Source organism: Mobula hypostoma, chromosome 7, assembly GCF_963921235.1.
Source record: "Mobula hypostoma chromosome 7, sMobHyp1.1, whole genome shotgun sequence".
Classification (NCBI taxonomy): domain Eukaryota; kingdom Metazoa; phylum Chordata; class Chondrichthyes; order Myliobatiformes; family Myliobatidae; genus Mobula; species Mobula hypostoma.
In genome coordinates this window covers 81,987,789-82,004,527 of record NC_086103.1, presented here as the reverse complement: position 1 = coordinate 82,004,527, position 16,739 = coordinate 81,987,789, and the positions used below count along the sequence as shown (strand labels likewise).

General features: G+C 42.9%; 1 protein-coding gene across 1 annotated transcript in view; it reads left to right on the top strand.

The window, feature by feature from the left end:
- LOC134349915 (hemicentin-2-like) overlaps window positions 1–16,739 on the top strand; it is a 149,473-nt gene that overhangs the window by 94,220 nt on the left and 38,514 nt on the right. Inside the window, exons 11-13 of the mRNA XM_063054873.1 lie at window positions 6,801–7,070; window positions 10,173–10,442; window positions 11,200–11,475. Of these exons, the coding sequence (XP_062910943.1) occupies window positions 6,801–7,070; window positions 10,173–10,442; window positions 11,200–11,475 (816 nt within the window). The remainder of the gene's footprint in view (window positions 1–6,800; window positions 7,071–10,172; window positions 10,443–11,199; window positions 11,476–16,739) is intronic.

The following is a 16,739-nucleotide window of genomic DNA, read 5'->3' as shown; positions in this document are numbered from 1 at the left end:
GAGACAATTATAACATAGGAATCGAAGCAACCAAATTGTATACAGGAAGATTGCAGAAGGTTCCAGTAATTCCAAAAATGAATCAGTATTTTTGAGTACAACTATAGAGAGAGCAGGTGGAAGTAACATCTGTGGAGTGAAAAGCAGAGTTAATGCTTTTGGTCAATAACCTTTAATCAGAACTTGATCCATCCTTCTTTTCCTATACCCAGCATGGCTGCAGATTCATTAATACATAATGCTCTCCCAAACAAGAACTAGTTCCTCTCTCTCTGCACCACACCTGTGTTTACCACTTACCCCTGGCTCTGTCTATTGGTAACACACACAAAATGCTGATGAAACTCAGAAGGCCAGGCACTATCTATGGAAAAGAGCACACAGTCAATGTTTCAGGTTGAGACCCTTCATCACCACTAGAAAAAAGAGATGAGAAGTCAGAGTAGGAAGATTGGCAGAGGGAAGGAAAAGGTACAAGGTAGTAGGTGATAGATAAAACCAGGAGAGGGGGAGAGGTGATTTAAAGAGCTGGAAAGTCGATTGGTGAAAGAGATAAAGAGCTGGAGAAGGAGCAATCTGATAGAAGAGGACAGAAGGCCAAGGAAGAAAGGGAAGGGGGAGAAGCACTATTAATACAGCCCTCACCTGCATCTCTTCCATTTCGCACTTGTCTGCCCTCACCCCATCCGCCCAACACCCCACCAGAAATAGGGTTCCTCTTGTCCTCACCCACCACCCAGTCAGTCTCCGCAACCAGCACATAATAAACCAAAACTTTCACCATCTCCAAAGAGATCCCAGCACCAACCACATCTTTCCATCCCCCCCCCCACTTTCCACTTTCCGCAGAGATTGCTCCCTTTGCCACTCCTTTGTCCATTCGTTTCCCCCCACCCCACACTGATCTCCCTCCTGGCACTTGCAAGTGGAACAAGTGCCACCCCAGCCCTTATACCTCCTCTCTCACTACTATTCAGGGCCCCAAATAGTCCTTCCAGGTGAAACGACACTTCACTCGTAAATTTGTGGGGGTCACCTGGTGTTCCTGGTGTGGCCTCCCATACATCGGTGAGACCCAAAGTAGATTGGGAGACCATTTTACTGAGCACCTACACTCCATCTGCCAGAAAATGCAGGATCTCTCGGTGGCCACCCGTTTCAATTCTACTTCCCATTCCCATTCTAACATGGCCTCCTCTAACACTGCTATGAGGCCACACTCGGGTTGGAGGAGCAATATCTTATATTCTTTCTGAGTAGCATTAAAACGGGTGGCAATTTCTCAAACTTCTGGTAATTGCCACCCCCCCAACTCTGCGTCACTGCTCTCCATTCCCATTTCTTTCTCTCACCTTTCTCCTTATCTGCCCAGCCTCCCCCCCTCCACCTTCCCTTTCCTCCATGCCCTTCTGCCCTTTCCTATCTGATTCCCCTTCTCCAGCCCTTTATCTGTTTCAGCAATTGACTTTCCAGCTCTTTACTTCACCTCTCCCTCTCTTGTGGTTTCACCTATCACCTACTACCTTGTATTTCTTCCTCCCCTCCCCTCACTTCTTACTCTTTTCTTCCTGTCCTGATGAAGGGTCTTGGCCTGAAATATTGACCATTTACTCTTTTCCATAGATGCTGCCTGGCCTGCTGAGTTCCTCCAGATTTTTGTGTATTACTTTGATTTCCAGCATCTTCAGATTTTCTTTTGCTTGTGTCTCTCTATTGGTATTGATGTTATGCTTGCTTTACTGAGACAGAACACGGACAGTCGACCAACTCAAAGCAGCCGTGTGGAAGCTCATCTGTATTCTTTAATTTATCTAAATAAAAGATCCTTCAATGGACATACTATCCAATTCTTACATCAATTATATTCCTCTTCTAATTTACAGTATTTCTAGATATTCAGTAACTGGTGATGTTGACAATATTTGTGAAACTTATTTAATATTCATATCCCTGTTCTCAACACTCACCTGTGTGTCATGCAAATGAGCAGGGTTTCTGGCTGATTACTTCCTCTTTATCATCTGAAAAGCACAGAAAACGAGATCTAATTGTGGGTAAGTAGGATGAGTATTGATGGATGCCGCAGTTGGCATAGACATTGTGGGTTGAAGGGCCGGTTTTTGAACTGGATGAGTTCATGACCTTATGGCTCAGGCATGTGGCAACTTGGTGAATTTTCGAGAGAAATTCACTTGCAGTCAGTCCAAGGGAGAACAGGTGATTTATTACTTTATGGTGTTGCTTCACTTCCCCAGAATGTAACCTTGGTAGTTCGAGTAATCTGTTGGAGGGGAGATTGTTTTAAGTCTGGGAGATCCTCAAAGTCGCTTTTAACTCCCAGATCCAGATTTGTGTGGCATAAGTGGAAGTACCACAACACAAATCTTAACTTCCACCACTTTTATAACTTATTTTCAGAATCTAAGCATCACTGGCCAGGTAGCATTTATTGGCCAGCACTAATTGTCCTTGAGAAGGTAGTGCTGGGCTGCTTGCTTGAACCATTTCAAGTGAAGGTATCTCCTATTGTACAATTGTCTAGGGAGGCCCAGGATTTAAACCCAGTGAAGATATGTTTCTGTATTAAGATAGTATGCAACTTGAAGGTGGTGGTGTTGTTTCCTTAATCCTTACTAAGTTTTTTCCAAGATCAGCTTTGGTAGGCAAGCCAAATAGTTTGACATTCCCCAAAACAAGCCTTATTTTCTGTGCAAAGGCATGTGTTTAATATATAACTGAACAGAAGGTCTTCAATGCGGAGATAATGCACGTGAAGACCCATCACATTTCTACAGGTATGGCAGAGAAGGGCTGTGAGAGAATATGAAAATGATCCGTGGATACATTACCGTCTGTGATCAGAGACCAGTCAGAAGAAGAATGGGACTAATTAGGGGGACAAACAAGGGAATGCTTGTATGGAGGATGTGGCCATAAATGAGTGGCTTGCATCTGCTGCTATCTAATAGTCTATTAGGGCAGCAGTGAAAGAGGAAATAACGTTGATTAAGTAGCATAAAATATAGCATATGAAGAGTGAGTTGTCTATCTGCAAATTTCAAATGCCGTATGTTCAAGATAAGATGATTTACACATTAACAAAGGAAACAAACATATGATTTCTGGCGGTTCAGGCAGCAGCCACAAATTCTTCCATAAATAACAGTGAGAAACTGATCCAGATGATCGCTGATGTGGTAATATTACTTGGAAAATGGAAACAAAACAAAAAACCACTGAATCTACCACCATTTAGTCCAGCTTTAACAATGGAAATACTTGAGAAAAGGCAAACATTTCAATAAGTTGTCAGTGAAAATTGGTTAAAGCAAAAAAAGATTTGACAAAATTGATCGAATTCTTTCAAGAAATTGCAGGTAAGGTGATGAGAGCCTGTGTATCTGATGTTGTGTCACAGGAGCAATTCAAGGCACTTGGTGCAATATCACAAAATAGAACTGTGAGCAAAGTGAAGCTCACAGGTTGAAAGAGGTGGTTGCAAAGTGAATATGATGCTTTTGGCTATGGGACAGAAAGCAAATGGTTGAATTGAATTGCCTTCATTTCTTACATCCTTCACATACATGAGGAGTAAAAATCTTTATGTTACGTCTCCATCTAAATGTGCAATGTGCAATCATAGTAATTTATAATAATTTATAATAAATAGAACAGTCAATGTAATATAGAGTACACTCAAATCAGCGTGAGTTCATCAGTCTGATGGCCTAGTGGAAGAAGCTGTCCCGGAGCCTGTTGGTCCTGGCTTTTATGCTGCCGTACCACTTCCCAGATGGTAGCAGTTGGAATAGATTGTGGTTGTGATGGCTTGGGTCCCCCATGATCCTACGGGCCCTTTTTACACATCTGTCCTTGTAAATGTACTGAATCATGGGAAGATCACAACTACAGATGTGCTGGGCTGTCTGCACCACTCTCTGCAGAGTCCCGCAATTAAGAGAAGTACAGTTCCCATACCAGGCAGTGATGCAGCCAGTTAGGATGCTCGCATTTGTACCCCTGTAGAAAGTTCTTAAGATTTGGGGGCCCATACCAAACTTCCTAAACCGTCTAATGTGAAAGAGGCACTGTTGTGCCTTTTTCACCACACAGCTGGTGTGTACAGACCACGTGAGATCCTCAGTGATGTGGATGCCGAGGAACTTGAAGCTGTTTACACTCTCAACCCCAGATCCATTGATGTCAATAGGGGCTAAGACCCAATTCCTCCTGTAATCCACAAACAGCTCCTTTGTTTTTGCGACATTGAGGGAGGTTGTTTTCTTGACACCACTGTGTCAGAGAGATGACTTCTTCCCTGTAGGCCGCCTTGCTATTGTTTGAGATAAGACCAATCAATGCAGTGTCATCGGCAAATTTAATTAGCAGATTGGAGTCGTGGATGGCGATACAGTCATGGTATACAGGGAGTAAAGGAGGGGACTCAGTACTCAGCCCTGAGAGGCTCCTGTATTGAGAGTCAGAGGGTTGAAGGTGAGGGGGCCCACTCTTACAACCTGCTGGTGATCTGACAGGAAGTCTAGGATCCAGCTGCACAAGGCAGGGTCAAGGCCGAGGTCTCTGAGCTTTTTCGAGCCTGGATGGGACTATGGTGTTGAATGCTGAACTGTAGTTATGTCATTATGCCATTGGGCAGAAATGAAGGTCCTCCATGAATGGAGGTGTTCAGAGCTTCCTTCCTCATGTCAAGAGCTGCTTCTCGGTTTTCACTACTATCAGTCATGCAAGTCCTGGTTGGAGACTCAGGAATACTGTCACACTCAGATGTAGAAGGATTCTTCATTGCTCCTTCCATAACAATTTTGTTTTACCAGTCAGGGTTGTTAGCCCTGAACTGAACCCCTGAACCTAGAGGAAGGTGGACCACTCTTAGTGTGGCCTCTACCCTTTGACCTGTTTGGCACAACCAAGAGCCAAAGCATAAAGCTCTGACTCCAACCAACATTGTTTTCTGGGTCATTGAGGCACGCAAACCTCCAAAACCAACAACAACGTTGTGGTCCTCTTGTAAGGCATCTGGCAAATGGAATTTAGTTAAAGATCAGCTGATCAGTGTTCAGGACCAACTTATTCCAGCAAGGAGGAAGGATAAGGACAAGGATAGCAATATAAGAGGACCTTGGATGACAAGAGAATTTGTAAATTTAGTCAAAAAGGCAGAGGAAACATATGTAAGACAGGGCCATTGAGGAATATAAAGAAAGCAGAGAAGTACTGTATCAAAAATTTTGACCAGTGGAGCCCAAACTTTTGCATGCCACTGTAAGGGGAAAGTGAACTGTTGATGACTAAGACTACTAGCAGTAGTGATGTACAGGGTTATTGCTCTCTGAAAGCGGCAACATGGCTAAATAGAGTGATGATGAAAAGCCTATGGCATGATTGTCATCACCTGTCAAGGCACTGTGTATAAGAGTCAGGGTGATATGTTAGCTATATAAAACTTTGATTATGCTACAGTTGAAGAAATGTATGTTTTCTGTTTACTCCATTACAGGAAAGATGTGGAAGTTTTGATAAGGGCATAGAAAGGTGTAAACAGGCAGTACTGTAGCATAGCAGTTAGCCAATGTTATTATGATGCTAGCGACACAGGTTCAATTCTGATGCTGTCTGGTAGGGGACTGTATGCTCTGCCCATGACCTCTGGGTTTCCTCCAAGTGTTCCGGTTTCCTCCTGCATTCCAAAGACATACAGGTTAGTAGGTTAATTAGTCCGATGGGTGTAATTGAGCAGTATGGACCCATTGGGCCAGAAGGACCTGTTACTGTGCTGCATTTCTAATTAGAATAAACTGTCTGGAGCTATAAGATAGATTAGACAATCTGGATTGATTTCTTATGAGTATTGACTGCTGAAGAAAGACCTGATAGAAGTTATAAAACTTAGAGAAGCATTGATAGGGTAAACAGAACTGTTTTCCCAGGTTAAAAAATGTCAAATTATAGAGGACGTAGCTTTGAGGTGAGAGGCAGAAAGTTGAAGGAGGATGCTTAGGCATTTTTTTTAAACACAGAGCACAGAAAGTTGGCAGGGGTAGTTGTGGAAGCAGCTACCTTTATGAATATGCCAGGCATGGAAGAAGAGATTTATTTTAAATTTGGCATTATGTTTAGCACAGACATCATGGATAGAAAGGTCTGTTCCTATGATGAACAGATCAATATTTTATTAAATGAAGAAAATCTAGGGTGAACAGCAGAACAATTTAAAGGAAAAATGAGGAATTTTTTTTAAATGGAGCAAATTGTAATCTGGAACGTGTTGTTTGAAAAGGAGAATGCAAAACTAACATTTAATGGAGAAATAAGCACACAGTTGAGGAAAAATGATTACAAAGTTATGAAAACGGACTGAAATACAGGAAAAATTCCATGACAAATAATGAACAGTAGTGTTCTGTATATTTGCATGTTAAATCTAATATCTTCCATTTAGTGGGAGCTGTAAACTTAAGGTGATTTAATACAACAATGCACAATAGATGGCAGCTGCTGTATTTTGGAGTAATAAACAATTTACTGGAGAGACTCAGCAGGGTGGGCAGCATCAGTGTGAGGAAAAGAATTGCCGATGTTTTGGGTTCAAACCCTGCATCAGGACTAATGCAGATGCTGACCTGATGCAGAGGTTTGGCACGAAATGTCGACCATTCCTTTCCTCGCACAGAAGCTGCTTAAACCATTGAGTTGATCCAAAAGATTATTTGTTGCTACATACAGTAACTACCCCTCATTTCTTGCATATGATATTATTTGCATTCTATATTATTTTCCAGATGCACCCCAAAATATAACAATTCAAGTGGAGAACAGATCAGAGATCAAAGAGGGTGACAAGGTCTCTTTGTCATGTGCCAGTAACGGTAACCCTGAAGCCACCTACAGCTGGTACAAGAGAGACAAAGGTCAAGTTCAGGATTTTACTTCCAAGAATGGCATTCTGCTCTTCCAAAGTATTTCACAAAGTGATTCCGGGTTCTATAGCTGCACGGCAACAAACTATCTTGGAAACCAAACCTCAGAGTCTGTAGAGATATCTGTTCAATGTAAGAGATTGTTTCTTTTGAGTGTATTTTGCTATTAATATCATCCGGTGACAAGCTCAGTTGTGATTTTATTATATAAGTTAACAAGATTTTTCCTCAGAATTTATATTTCCTAAACCCATCTGCCCCACATTGTTATTCTACAGCATCTGCCATAACCTTGTGTGGAATGAGCTGCCAGCACAAATGGTGCATGTAAGCTCGATTTGAAAGTTCGTAAGAAACTTGGATAGGTACATGAATGGTGAGGTTATAGAGGGCTATGGTCCTCATGCAGGGCAATTGGAGTAGGCAGTTTAAATGGTTCTGTACAGGCTAGATGGGTTGAAGGGATGCTTCTGTCCTGTACTTTTCTACGATTGCATGATTCTAAAGGATTGGACTATTTCAGGAGCCGAGGAAGAGACAGACAGACAGAGAAATAAGAAATTATTGCTTTAGAGTGGTTTCTGTTATCAATTTCATTGCTTGACAAATTCATTTGTGTTGCTTTTACATAAATTGGCTTGAACCTTCTTGTAACCTTTCTTCTCACATACAGATTGTCATTCTGCATGATCCAACACAGCCCAAATGGTTAGTTAGAGATTGAGATAGAGTTAGGCATAGAGACAGTGAAAGACTAACAATATAATAAATCAAGAAGATAATGAGTAAAACATTTTAAAATCCATTTAAGTTCATTATTCAGCAGCATTGAGAGTTGCACTGAAATTAAGGCCAAAGCACTATTAGAAAGTTAATTTTTCACAAAGTCCACGAGTTCCCAGTTATTATCTGCAAAGCTGCTTGTCATCCTTTTACAGATCCTGCATCCCTGTCAAGTCCATTTCCTCTTCAAAGTACACAGAGAGTTACTGAGGACAGTGCATTGGCAGTAACGCTATTCCAAGGCTCAAAATCCATGAAAGATGAAAAACAAACTGAAATTATTAGTTTATGAAGTCACTTAAACACACTAGAAAACTCTCTGGCTCAGAAGGAAAAATGATCTGTTAAGCCTGGGAAAAAAATACTTTCCAGAGCTGCAAGTAAACCAAGTCAACCGGTACAATGTACAAGTGAGCAACTGGCCAACAAGAGTTTACACTTCAGATCCTCAACATTTCAGCAGATCTCTGAGTAGTGATGGAATGTCCCAGACTTGAAACACTTACACTTTCTCTTTTTCTACTGATGCTACCAGACCTGCTGAATGTTACCAGCAATTTCTGTTTTTATTATCAATTTCCAGCATCTGCTGTTTTAAATTTTCGTTGATTTTACACCAGTGATGTTAGGGGTATGACCAAACCAGGAAGAATGCAAGTTACTGCTAGCCCTGAAGACTCTGCACTCATGCTATTCAATCGGATTCAAAATTGTTAACAGCTTGCAGGGAACAGAATTGCCAAGTGCTAAGTTTACCGGGGAGGGCTGAGCAGTGGAGCTTGAATTACTGCTAAGTTTACTGGTGGAGGTGAACGGTTGTTTATTTATACAGTATGGTTACACTAGGGGTGAGAGCAGACACCTTGAGGTCAAAGCTTTCTTGGGGGCAGTTTTTGAGAGCAAATCTCCGTTCTTGAAATGTTCAAGGGACAAAATATTTGCAAGGCTGATATCGTAGGAAATTTTCGTTGAGATCTGACCCCTGCAGCAGGCAGGGATCTGGACATGATGTCATTGCTAGAGTGTGTCAACTATAGGTGTGAGGTCACAGAGTCCCTGACCTGTTCCTTCTGGATTATTCCAGCCATTGCCAGCTGATGGATGATACCATCACAGGCGGCAACTGCTAGAGCCTACCTGTGTAAAGACCATAGGACCATAAGATATAAAAGCAGAAGTAGGGCATTCGTCATCACGAGTCTGCTCCATCATTCAATCATGGGCTGATCCAATTCTTCCAGTCATCCCCACTCCCCTGCCTTTTCCCCATACCGGTTGATGTCCTGGCTCATCAAGAACCTATCTATCTCTGTCTTAAGTAAACCCAATGACTTGGCCTCCACAGCTACTTGTGGCTACAAATTCCACAGATTTACCACCCTCTGACTAAAGTAATTTCTCCACAACTCCATTCTGAATGGGCATCCTTCAATCCTGAAGACGTGCCCTCTTGTCCTAGACTCCCCTATCATGGGAAGTAACTTTGCCATATGTAATTTGTTCAGGCCATTTAACATTTGAAATCTTTCTATGAGATTCCTCTCATTCTCCTGAACTCCAGGGAATACAGCCCAAAGAGCTGCTGACATTCCTCATACAGTAACCCTTTCATGCCTGGAATCATTCTTGTGAATCTTCCCTGAACCCTCTCCAATGTCAGTATATCCTTCCTAAAATAAGGAGCCCAAAACTGCAGACAATACTCCAAGAGTGGTCTCACTATTGCCTTATAGAGCCTCAACATCATATCCCTGCTCTTATATTCTATATCTCTAGAAATGAATGCCAACATTGCATTTGCCCTCTTCACCACCAACTCAACCTGGAGGTTAACCTTTAGGATATCCTGTACAAAGACTCCCAAGTCCGTTTGCATTTCTGCATTTTGAGTTCTCTCCCCCTCTAAATAATCATCTGCCGGTTTATTTCTTCCACCAAAGTGCATGACCAACACCTTCTAACATTGTATTTCATTTGCCACTTCTTTGCCCATTCCCCTATACTTTACTATGTAAGTCTCTCTGTCCATGTAGTCAGATGTTCTCATCACTAAGCCAAATTGTTAATTGTGGATTTCTCTCTCCACTGATGTCACCCAACTTGCCGAATCTGGGGATTCATTTCAGTTTGTGAGGTGGTGCACACCTTCTAACCCATGTGCTCCTAATGTTCTCAGTATCATCTCGAATGTTTTTTTTCTACTTTGAATGCTCATAGACCAAAGCCTTCAGATATCAATGGTGACTTGTATCAGCTAGAGTCTGAGAAAGTCTATAAAAATTCTTGCTTTTCTATCCATTTCATAAACTCCTCTCGTGGCTGAGCTCAGAAATGCTTGGCATGTGGTCAACACAGTCTGTCCATTATATCTGAATGAGTGAAATTAGGCTCTCAAAGGATGTACTCTGTCTGTATCAGCAGTCCTCAAACATGAAACTTATTCACTTTCAGATGCACCAAGAAATGTAAAGGTTAAAATGGAGAACAGATCAGAGATCAAAGAGGGTGACGAGGTCTCTTTGTCGTGTACCAGTAACAGTAACCCTGAAGCCACCTACAGCTGGTACAAGAGGGACAAAGGTCAAGTTCAGGATTATAATTCCAATGATGGCATTCTGCTCTTCCAAAGTATTTCACAAAGTGATTCTGGATTTTACAGTTGCGTGGCAACAAACTACCTTGGAAACCAGAGCTCAGAGGCTGTGGAGATATCTGTACAATGTGAGAAATTTTTGTTATTATTTTCATCTGATGACACGCTCAGTTGTTTTGTTATTGTATAAGTTAGTGAGGTTATTCTTCAGAATTTTCATCTCCTAAATCCGTCCTTCCCACATTGCTATTCTACAACCGAGAGGGTTGGATTATTTCAGAAGAAGGAGGAAGAGAGAGCAAGAGGCAGAGAGACAGGCAGACAGAGAGGAAGACAGAAAGACAAAGAGGGAGTGAAAGAGATACCTATAACAGTGGCAAATGGAACTTCACAAACATCGGAGTAAGGCAATGCACAGTGGTTAAGTCTGATCTCCTTTTGGATATTTTGGACTACCTTGACCCAAGGAGCCTTGCTTCAATTCTCTGAAGAAATGTCCGGGCCTTTTGAGCTTGGAGTGTGTACCATCAGTAGTCTATGAGACGCTGCTCTCCGCCCACGCCTTTTGCAATGATGCAAGGCCAAATACTGTCAATATCATCCCCACTGCATTCCATCCTTTCTGTTCATGGACTTGTGATTCCTGGTTGTATGTGGGGAGAATGCATTTCTTCAAGGAGTTTTGAGAATGCCCTTGAATCTTTTTGCTGTCTGCCTAGTGATTACTTCCATTGGCAGAACCTGAGTAAGAGTGTCAACTGTCTGATGTCAGATCTGTGATTGATATTTCCTGTGCGACACAGCTAACTGTAAGTGACTCTGATCCTGCTAGGGATGTAGTACTCTCTGTATTTAGTCATAAGACATAAAATCTTCTCCTTTTAGATGCACCCAAAAATGTAACCATTCAAGTGGAAGCGAGATCGCAGCTGAAAATCAAAGAGGGTGACAAGATCTCTTTGTCGTGTGCCAGTAACAGTAACCCTGAAGCCACATACAGCTGGTACAAGAGAGACAATGGTCAAGTTCAGGATTTTACACCCAAGGATGGCATTCTGCTCTTCCAAAGTATTTCGCAAAGTGATTCTGGGTTCTATGGCTGCATGGCAACAAACTATTTGGGAAGTCAAAGCTCAGAGGCTGTAGAAATATCAGTTCAATGTAAGAAACTGTTGCTTTTGAGTGTATTTTACTATTAATATCATGCAGTGACAAGTTCAGTTGTGTTGTTGTTATACATGTTAGCAAGATTATTCCTCAGAAGTTTAATTGCCTAAATCCTTCTGCCCCACCTTGTTATTCTACAGCATCTGTTACAACCTTGTGTGGAATGAGCTGCCAGCACAAGTGGTGTACGCAAGCTCGATTTGAAAGTTTGTAAGAAACTTGGATAGGTACATGAATGGTCGGGTTATGGAGGGCTATGGTCCTCATGCAGGGCAATTGGAGTAGGCAGTATAAATGGTTCTGTACAGGTTAGATGGGTTGAAGGGATGCTTCTGTTCTGTACTTTTCTATGATTGTATGATTCTAAACGATTGGATTATTTCAGGAGACGAGGAAGAGACAGACAGACTGAGGGAGACAGAGAAACATGAGACATGAGACATAGAGACAAAGAGAAAGAGATACCCATAACAGTGCAAATGTAACTTCACCCACACTGGTGAGCGGTAATGCATACTGCAATTTCAAATACTGGCCTGAGGCCTCCGTCGGTCAGAGTCAACCACGGATATTGCATCCGAGCTGTCTAGATACACAAGTCTGGGCAGTATGATATGGTAGCAAGCTGTTGCCCTTGTAGCAAGCTCCCCCTCTCTATGCAGCTGATGAACCCAAAGGAAAAGCAGAGACTGATATAGTTTGATACCAGCAGCATCGCAGGAATTGCCAGACAACATTGAACTCAATATAGGATGGCCTTAGGGACTACAGTTCTGGACTTTTCCCCTGGGGTTTACCCCCGAAGCCTCCCTCATGAGTGGGAACAGCCGTAAGGCAGCAGAGGTTTGAGATCAGAGATTTCCTTTCCCAGACAAGCAACCAAACACAGCTGCTGAGCCCCACCTGCCGAAAGTGACTAGTTTTAACGTACAAGTAACCCGCCTTTGTCCCGTCTCCTGTCAGTAGAAATGGTTCTGTTGGGCTTAGTAGCTAAGCCACACATGAAGACCAGGAGATGGACTTGGTTGTCAGAGGCTATTTGAGGTGCATTTAATAGTGGGAGCTTGTCCCCATTACTGTCCCCCATCTATAACAAAGCAAGGAACCTTAGTACTAACAGAGTCAGTAACTGCATGCAGCAGTGTTGATGTACAGAAAGACCCTCGGGTGAAGTTTCATAGCTCCCAGAAAATGGTATCACAGGCGGATAGATCAGTGAAGAAAGCTGAATCAGGAAGTTTACCTTCATGGTTTAGGCACAGTAAAAGAGCTGGGACGACACGTGCAGTTCTGGTTACTGCTGAAACTTGGTCTAAGTGAAGGTGGATGCTACCTGATTTGTAAAATGGGGTCAGATCAGTCCAGTATGAACAAGATTGAGAGTAGATCCTTCTTAAGGATAATTTCTGAGAGCAAATCTCTCCTCTCAAAAACATAAAGGAACAATATATTCCCAATGCTGACTTCCACAAGAAGTTCTCATTGAAATCTGATAACTGATACAGACAGCGCTTCAGACATGGAGTCATTGCCAGGGTGTGTTAGCTACAGAGGAGAGATCACAGAGCCATTAACTTCCATTCCTTCATGATCATTCCAGTCACTGTTGGTTAATGGATGCCACCTGTCACACTTTGCAGCCCAGCCTGGTGTTCACTTGCTGGGATCTGGCTACATGGTGCCAGCACATGACAGAGAGCTGCTGCCTGGCTCTCATTAAGCTCTTTACATGCAATAGAGAGATTCCAACACCTCCACAGATCAGCACGCTATTCCCTCTGAATCTGTTTATCACAAAGCCAGACATCTGCTCAGTTACACGTGTCTCTGGGCTAAGTTGATAACCGTGATTTTTTTTTATTCATCCACTGACTTGCCAAGTATTCCTAGCAAAGATGGGATTTATCTGAGACATCCAACCTCAGTAGTTAAGTCTGATCTGTTCCTGGGTATCCTGAAGTACATTGACCCAGAAACCTTGCTTCAATTCACTGAAAAAAGGTCTGGGCCTTTTGAGCTTGAAGAGTGTATCAACAGTAGTTTGTGAGATGCTGCTCTCCCCCACACCTTCTGCACTGATGCAGGGCCCAATATTCTCAATATCATCCCATCAGCCCCCAACCTTTCTGATTACCCATGGTCTTGTGATTCCAGTGTGTCATAGAGGATATTTCTCCGAGGAATTTTGAGAATGTCCTTGAATCTTTTTGTTTATCTGCCTAGTGATCATTTCATAGAAACATAGAAATATCGAAATCCTACAGCGTAATACAGGACCTTTGGCCCACAAAGCTGTGCCAAACGTGTCCTTACCTTAGAACTACCTAGGCTTACCCATAGCCCTCTATTTTTCGATGCTCCATGTATCCATCCAGGAGTCTCTTAAGAGACCCCATCGTATCCACCTCCACCACTGCCGCCAGCAGCTCATTCCATGCATTCAGCACTCTCTGCGTAAAAAACTTACCCCTGACATCTCCTCTGTACCTACGTCCAAGCACCTCTCGTGCTAACCATTTCAGCTCTGGGAAAAAGCCTCTGACTATCCACATGATCAAAGCCTCTCATTATCTTGTACACCTCTGTCAGGTCACATTTCATCCTCCGTCGCTCCAAGGAGAAAAGGCCGAGTTCACTCAACCTACTCTCATAAGGCATGCTCCCCAATCCAGGCAACATCCTTGTAAATCTCCTCTGCACCCTTTCTATGGTTTCCACCTCCTTCCTGTACTGAGGTGACCAGAACTGAGCACAGTACTCCAAGTGGGATCTGACCAGGATCCTATATAGCTGCAACATTACCTCTCGGCTCCTAAATTCAATTCCACGATTGATGAAGGCCAATACACCGTATGCCTTGTTAACCACAGAGTCAACCTGCGCAGCTGCTTTGAGTGTCCTATGGACTCGGACCCCAAGATCCTTCTGATCCTCCACACTGCCAAGAACCTTGCCATTAATACTATATTCTGCCATCATATTTGACCTACCAAAATGAACCACTTCACACTTATCTGGGTTGAACTCCATCTGCCACTTCTCAGCCCAGTTTTGCATCCTATCAATGTCCCACTGTAACCTCTGACAGCCCTCCATACTATCCATAACACCCCCAGCCTTTGTGTCCCTGAGGCACACCATGCAGAATATGACTGGTCTACAATCTCTCTTTCCCTTCTGTGGGCAAGCCAGTTCTGGATCCACAAAGCAATGTCCCTTTGTATACCATGCCTCCTTACTTTCTCAATAAGCCTTGAATGGGGTACCTTATCAAATGCCTTGCTGAAATCCATATACACTACACCTACTGCTGTTCCTTCATCAATGTGTTTAGTCACATCCTCAAAAAATTCAATCAGGCTCGGAAGCCATGACCTGCCCTTGACAAAGCCATGCAGACTATTCCTAATCATATTATACCTCCAAATGTTCATAAATCCTGCCTCTCAGGATCTTCTCCATCAACTTACCAACCACTGAAACTGTGCCCTCTCGTGCTAACCATTTCAGCCCTGGGGAAAAGCCTCTGACTATCTACGCGATCAATGTCTCTCATTATCTTGTACACCTCTATCAAGTCACCTCTCATCTTCCATTACTCCAAGGAGAAAAGGCCGAGTTCACTCAACCTATTCTCATAAGGCATACTCCCCAATCCAGGCAACATCCTTGTAAATCTCCTCTGCACCCTTTCTATGGTTTCCTCGTCCTTCCTGTAGTGAGGCGACCAGAACTGAGCACAGTACTCCAAGCGGGGTCTGACCAGGGTCCTATATAGTTGCAACATTACCTCTCAGCTCTTAAACTCAATCCCACGATTTATGAAGGCAAATGCATCATATGCCTTCATACCACAGAGTCAACCTGCATAGCAGCTTTGGGTGTCCTATGGACTCGGACTCCAAGATCTCTCTGATTCTCCACACTGCCAAGAGTCTTACCATTATACTATATTCTGCCATCATATTTGACCTACAAAAATGAGCCACCTCACACTTAACTGGGATGATCTCCATCTGCCACTTCTCAGCCCAGTTTTGCATCCCATCAATGTCCCGCTGTAACCTCTGACAGCCATCCACACTATCCACAACACCCCCAACCTCTGTGTCATCAACAAATTTACTAACCTATCCCTCCACTTCCTCATCCAGGTCATTTATAAAAATCACAAAGAGTAGGGGTCCCAGAACAGATCCCTGAGGCACACCACTGGTCACCGACCTCCATGCAGAATATGACCCGTCTAAAACCATTCTTTGCCTTCTGTGGGAAAGCCAGTTCTGGATCCACAAAGCAATGTCTCCTTGGATCCCATGCCTTCTTACTTTCTCAATAAGCCTTACATGGGGTACCTTATCAAATGCCTTGCTAAAATCCATATATACCACATCTACTACTCTTCCTTCATCAATGCGTTTAGTCACATCCTCAAAAAATTCAATCAGGCTCGTAAGATACGACCTGCCTTTCACAAAGCAATGCTGACTATTCCTAATCATATTATGCTTCTCGAAATGTGCATAAATCCTGCCTCTCAGGATCTTCTCCATCAACTTACCAACCACTGAAGTGAGACTCACTGGTCTATAATTTCCTGGGTTATCCCTACTCCCTTTCCTGAATAAAGGAACAACATCTGCAATTCTCCAATCATCTGGAGTCCTCATTGATGATGCAAAGATCATCGCCAGAGGCTCAATAATCTCCTCACTCGCCTCCCACAGTAGCCTAGGGTACATCTCATCCGGTCCCGGTGACTTATCCAACTTGATGCTTTCCAAAAGCTCCAGCACATCCTCTTCCTTAATATCTACATGCTTAAGCTTTTCAGTCCGCTGCAAGTCATCCCTACAATCACCAAGATCCTTTTCTGTAGTGAATACTGAAGTAAAGTATTCATTAAGTACCTCTACCATCTCCTCCAGTTCCATACACACTTTTCCGCTGTCACACTTGATTGGTCCTATTCTCTCATATTTTATCCTCTTGCTCTTCACATACTTGTAGAATGCTTTGGGGTTTTCTTTAATCCTGTCCACCAAAGTCTTCTCAGGGCCTCTTCTGGCTCTCCTAATTTCATTCCTAAGCTCCTTCCTGCTATCTTCTAGATCATTACCTAGTTTTTTGAACCTTTTGTAAGCTCTTCTTTTCTTCTTGAGTAGACTTACAAAAGCCTTTATACAATACGATTCCTGTTCCCTACAATGTCTCATTGGAACATATCTACGCAGAACCCCACGCAAATATCCCCTGAA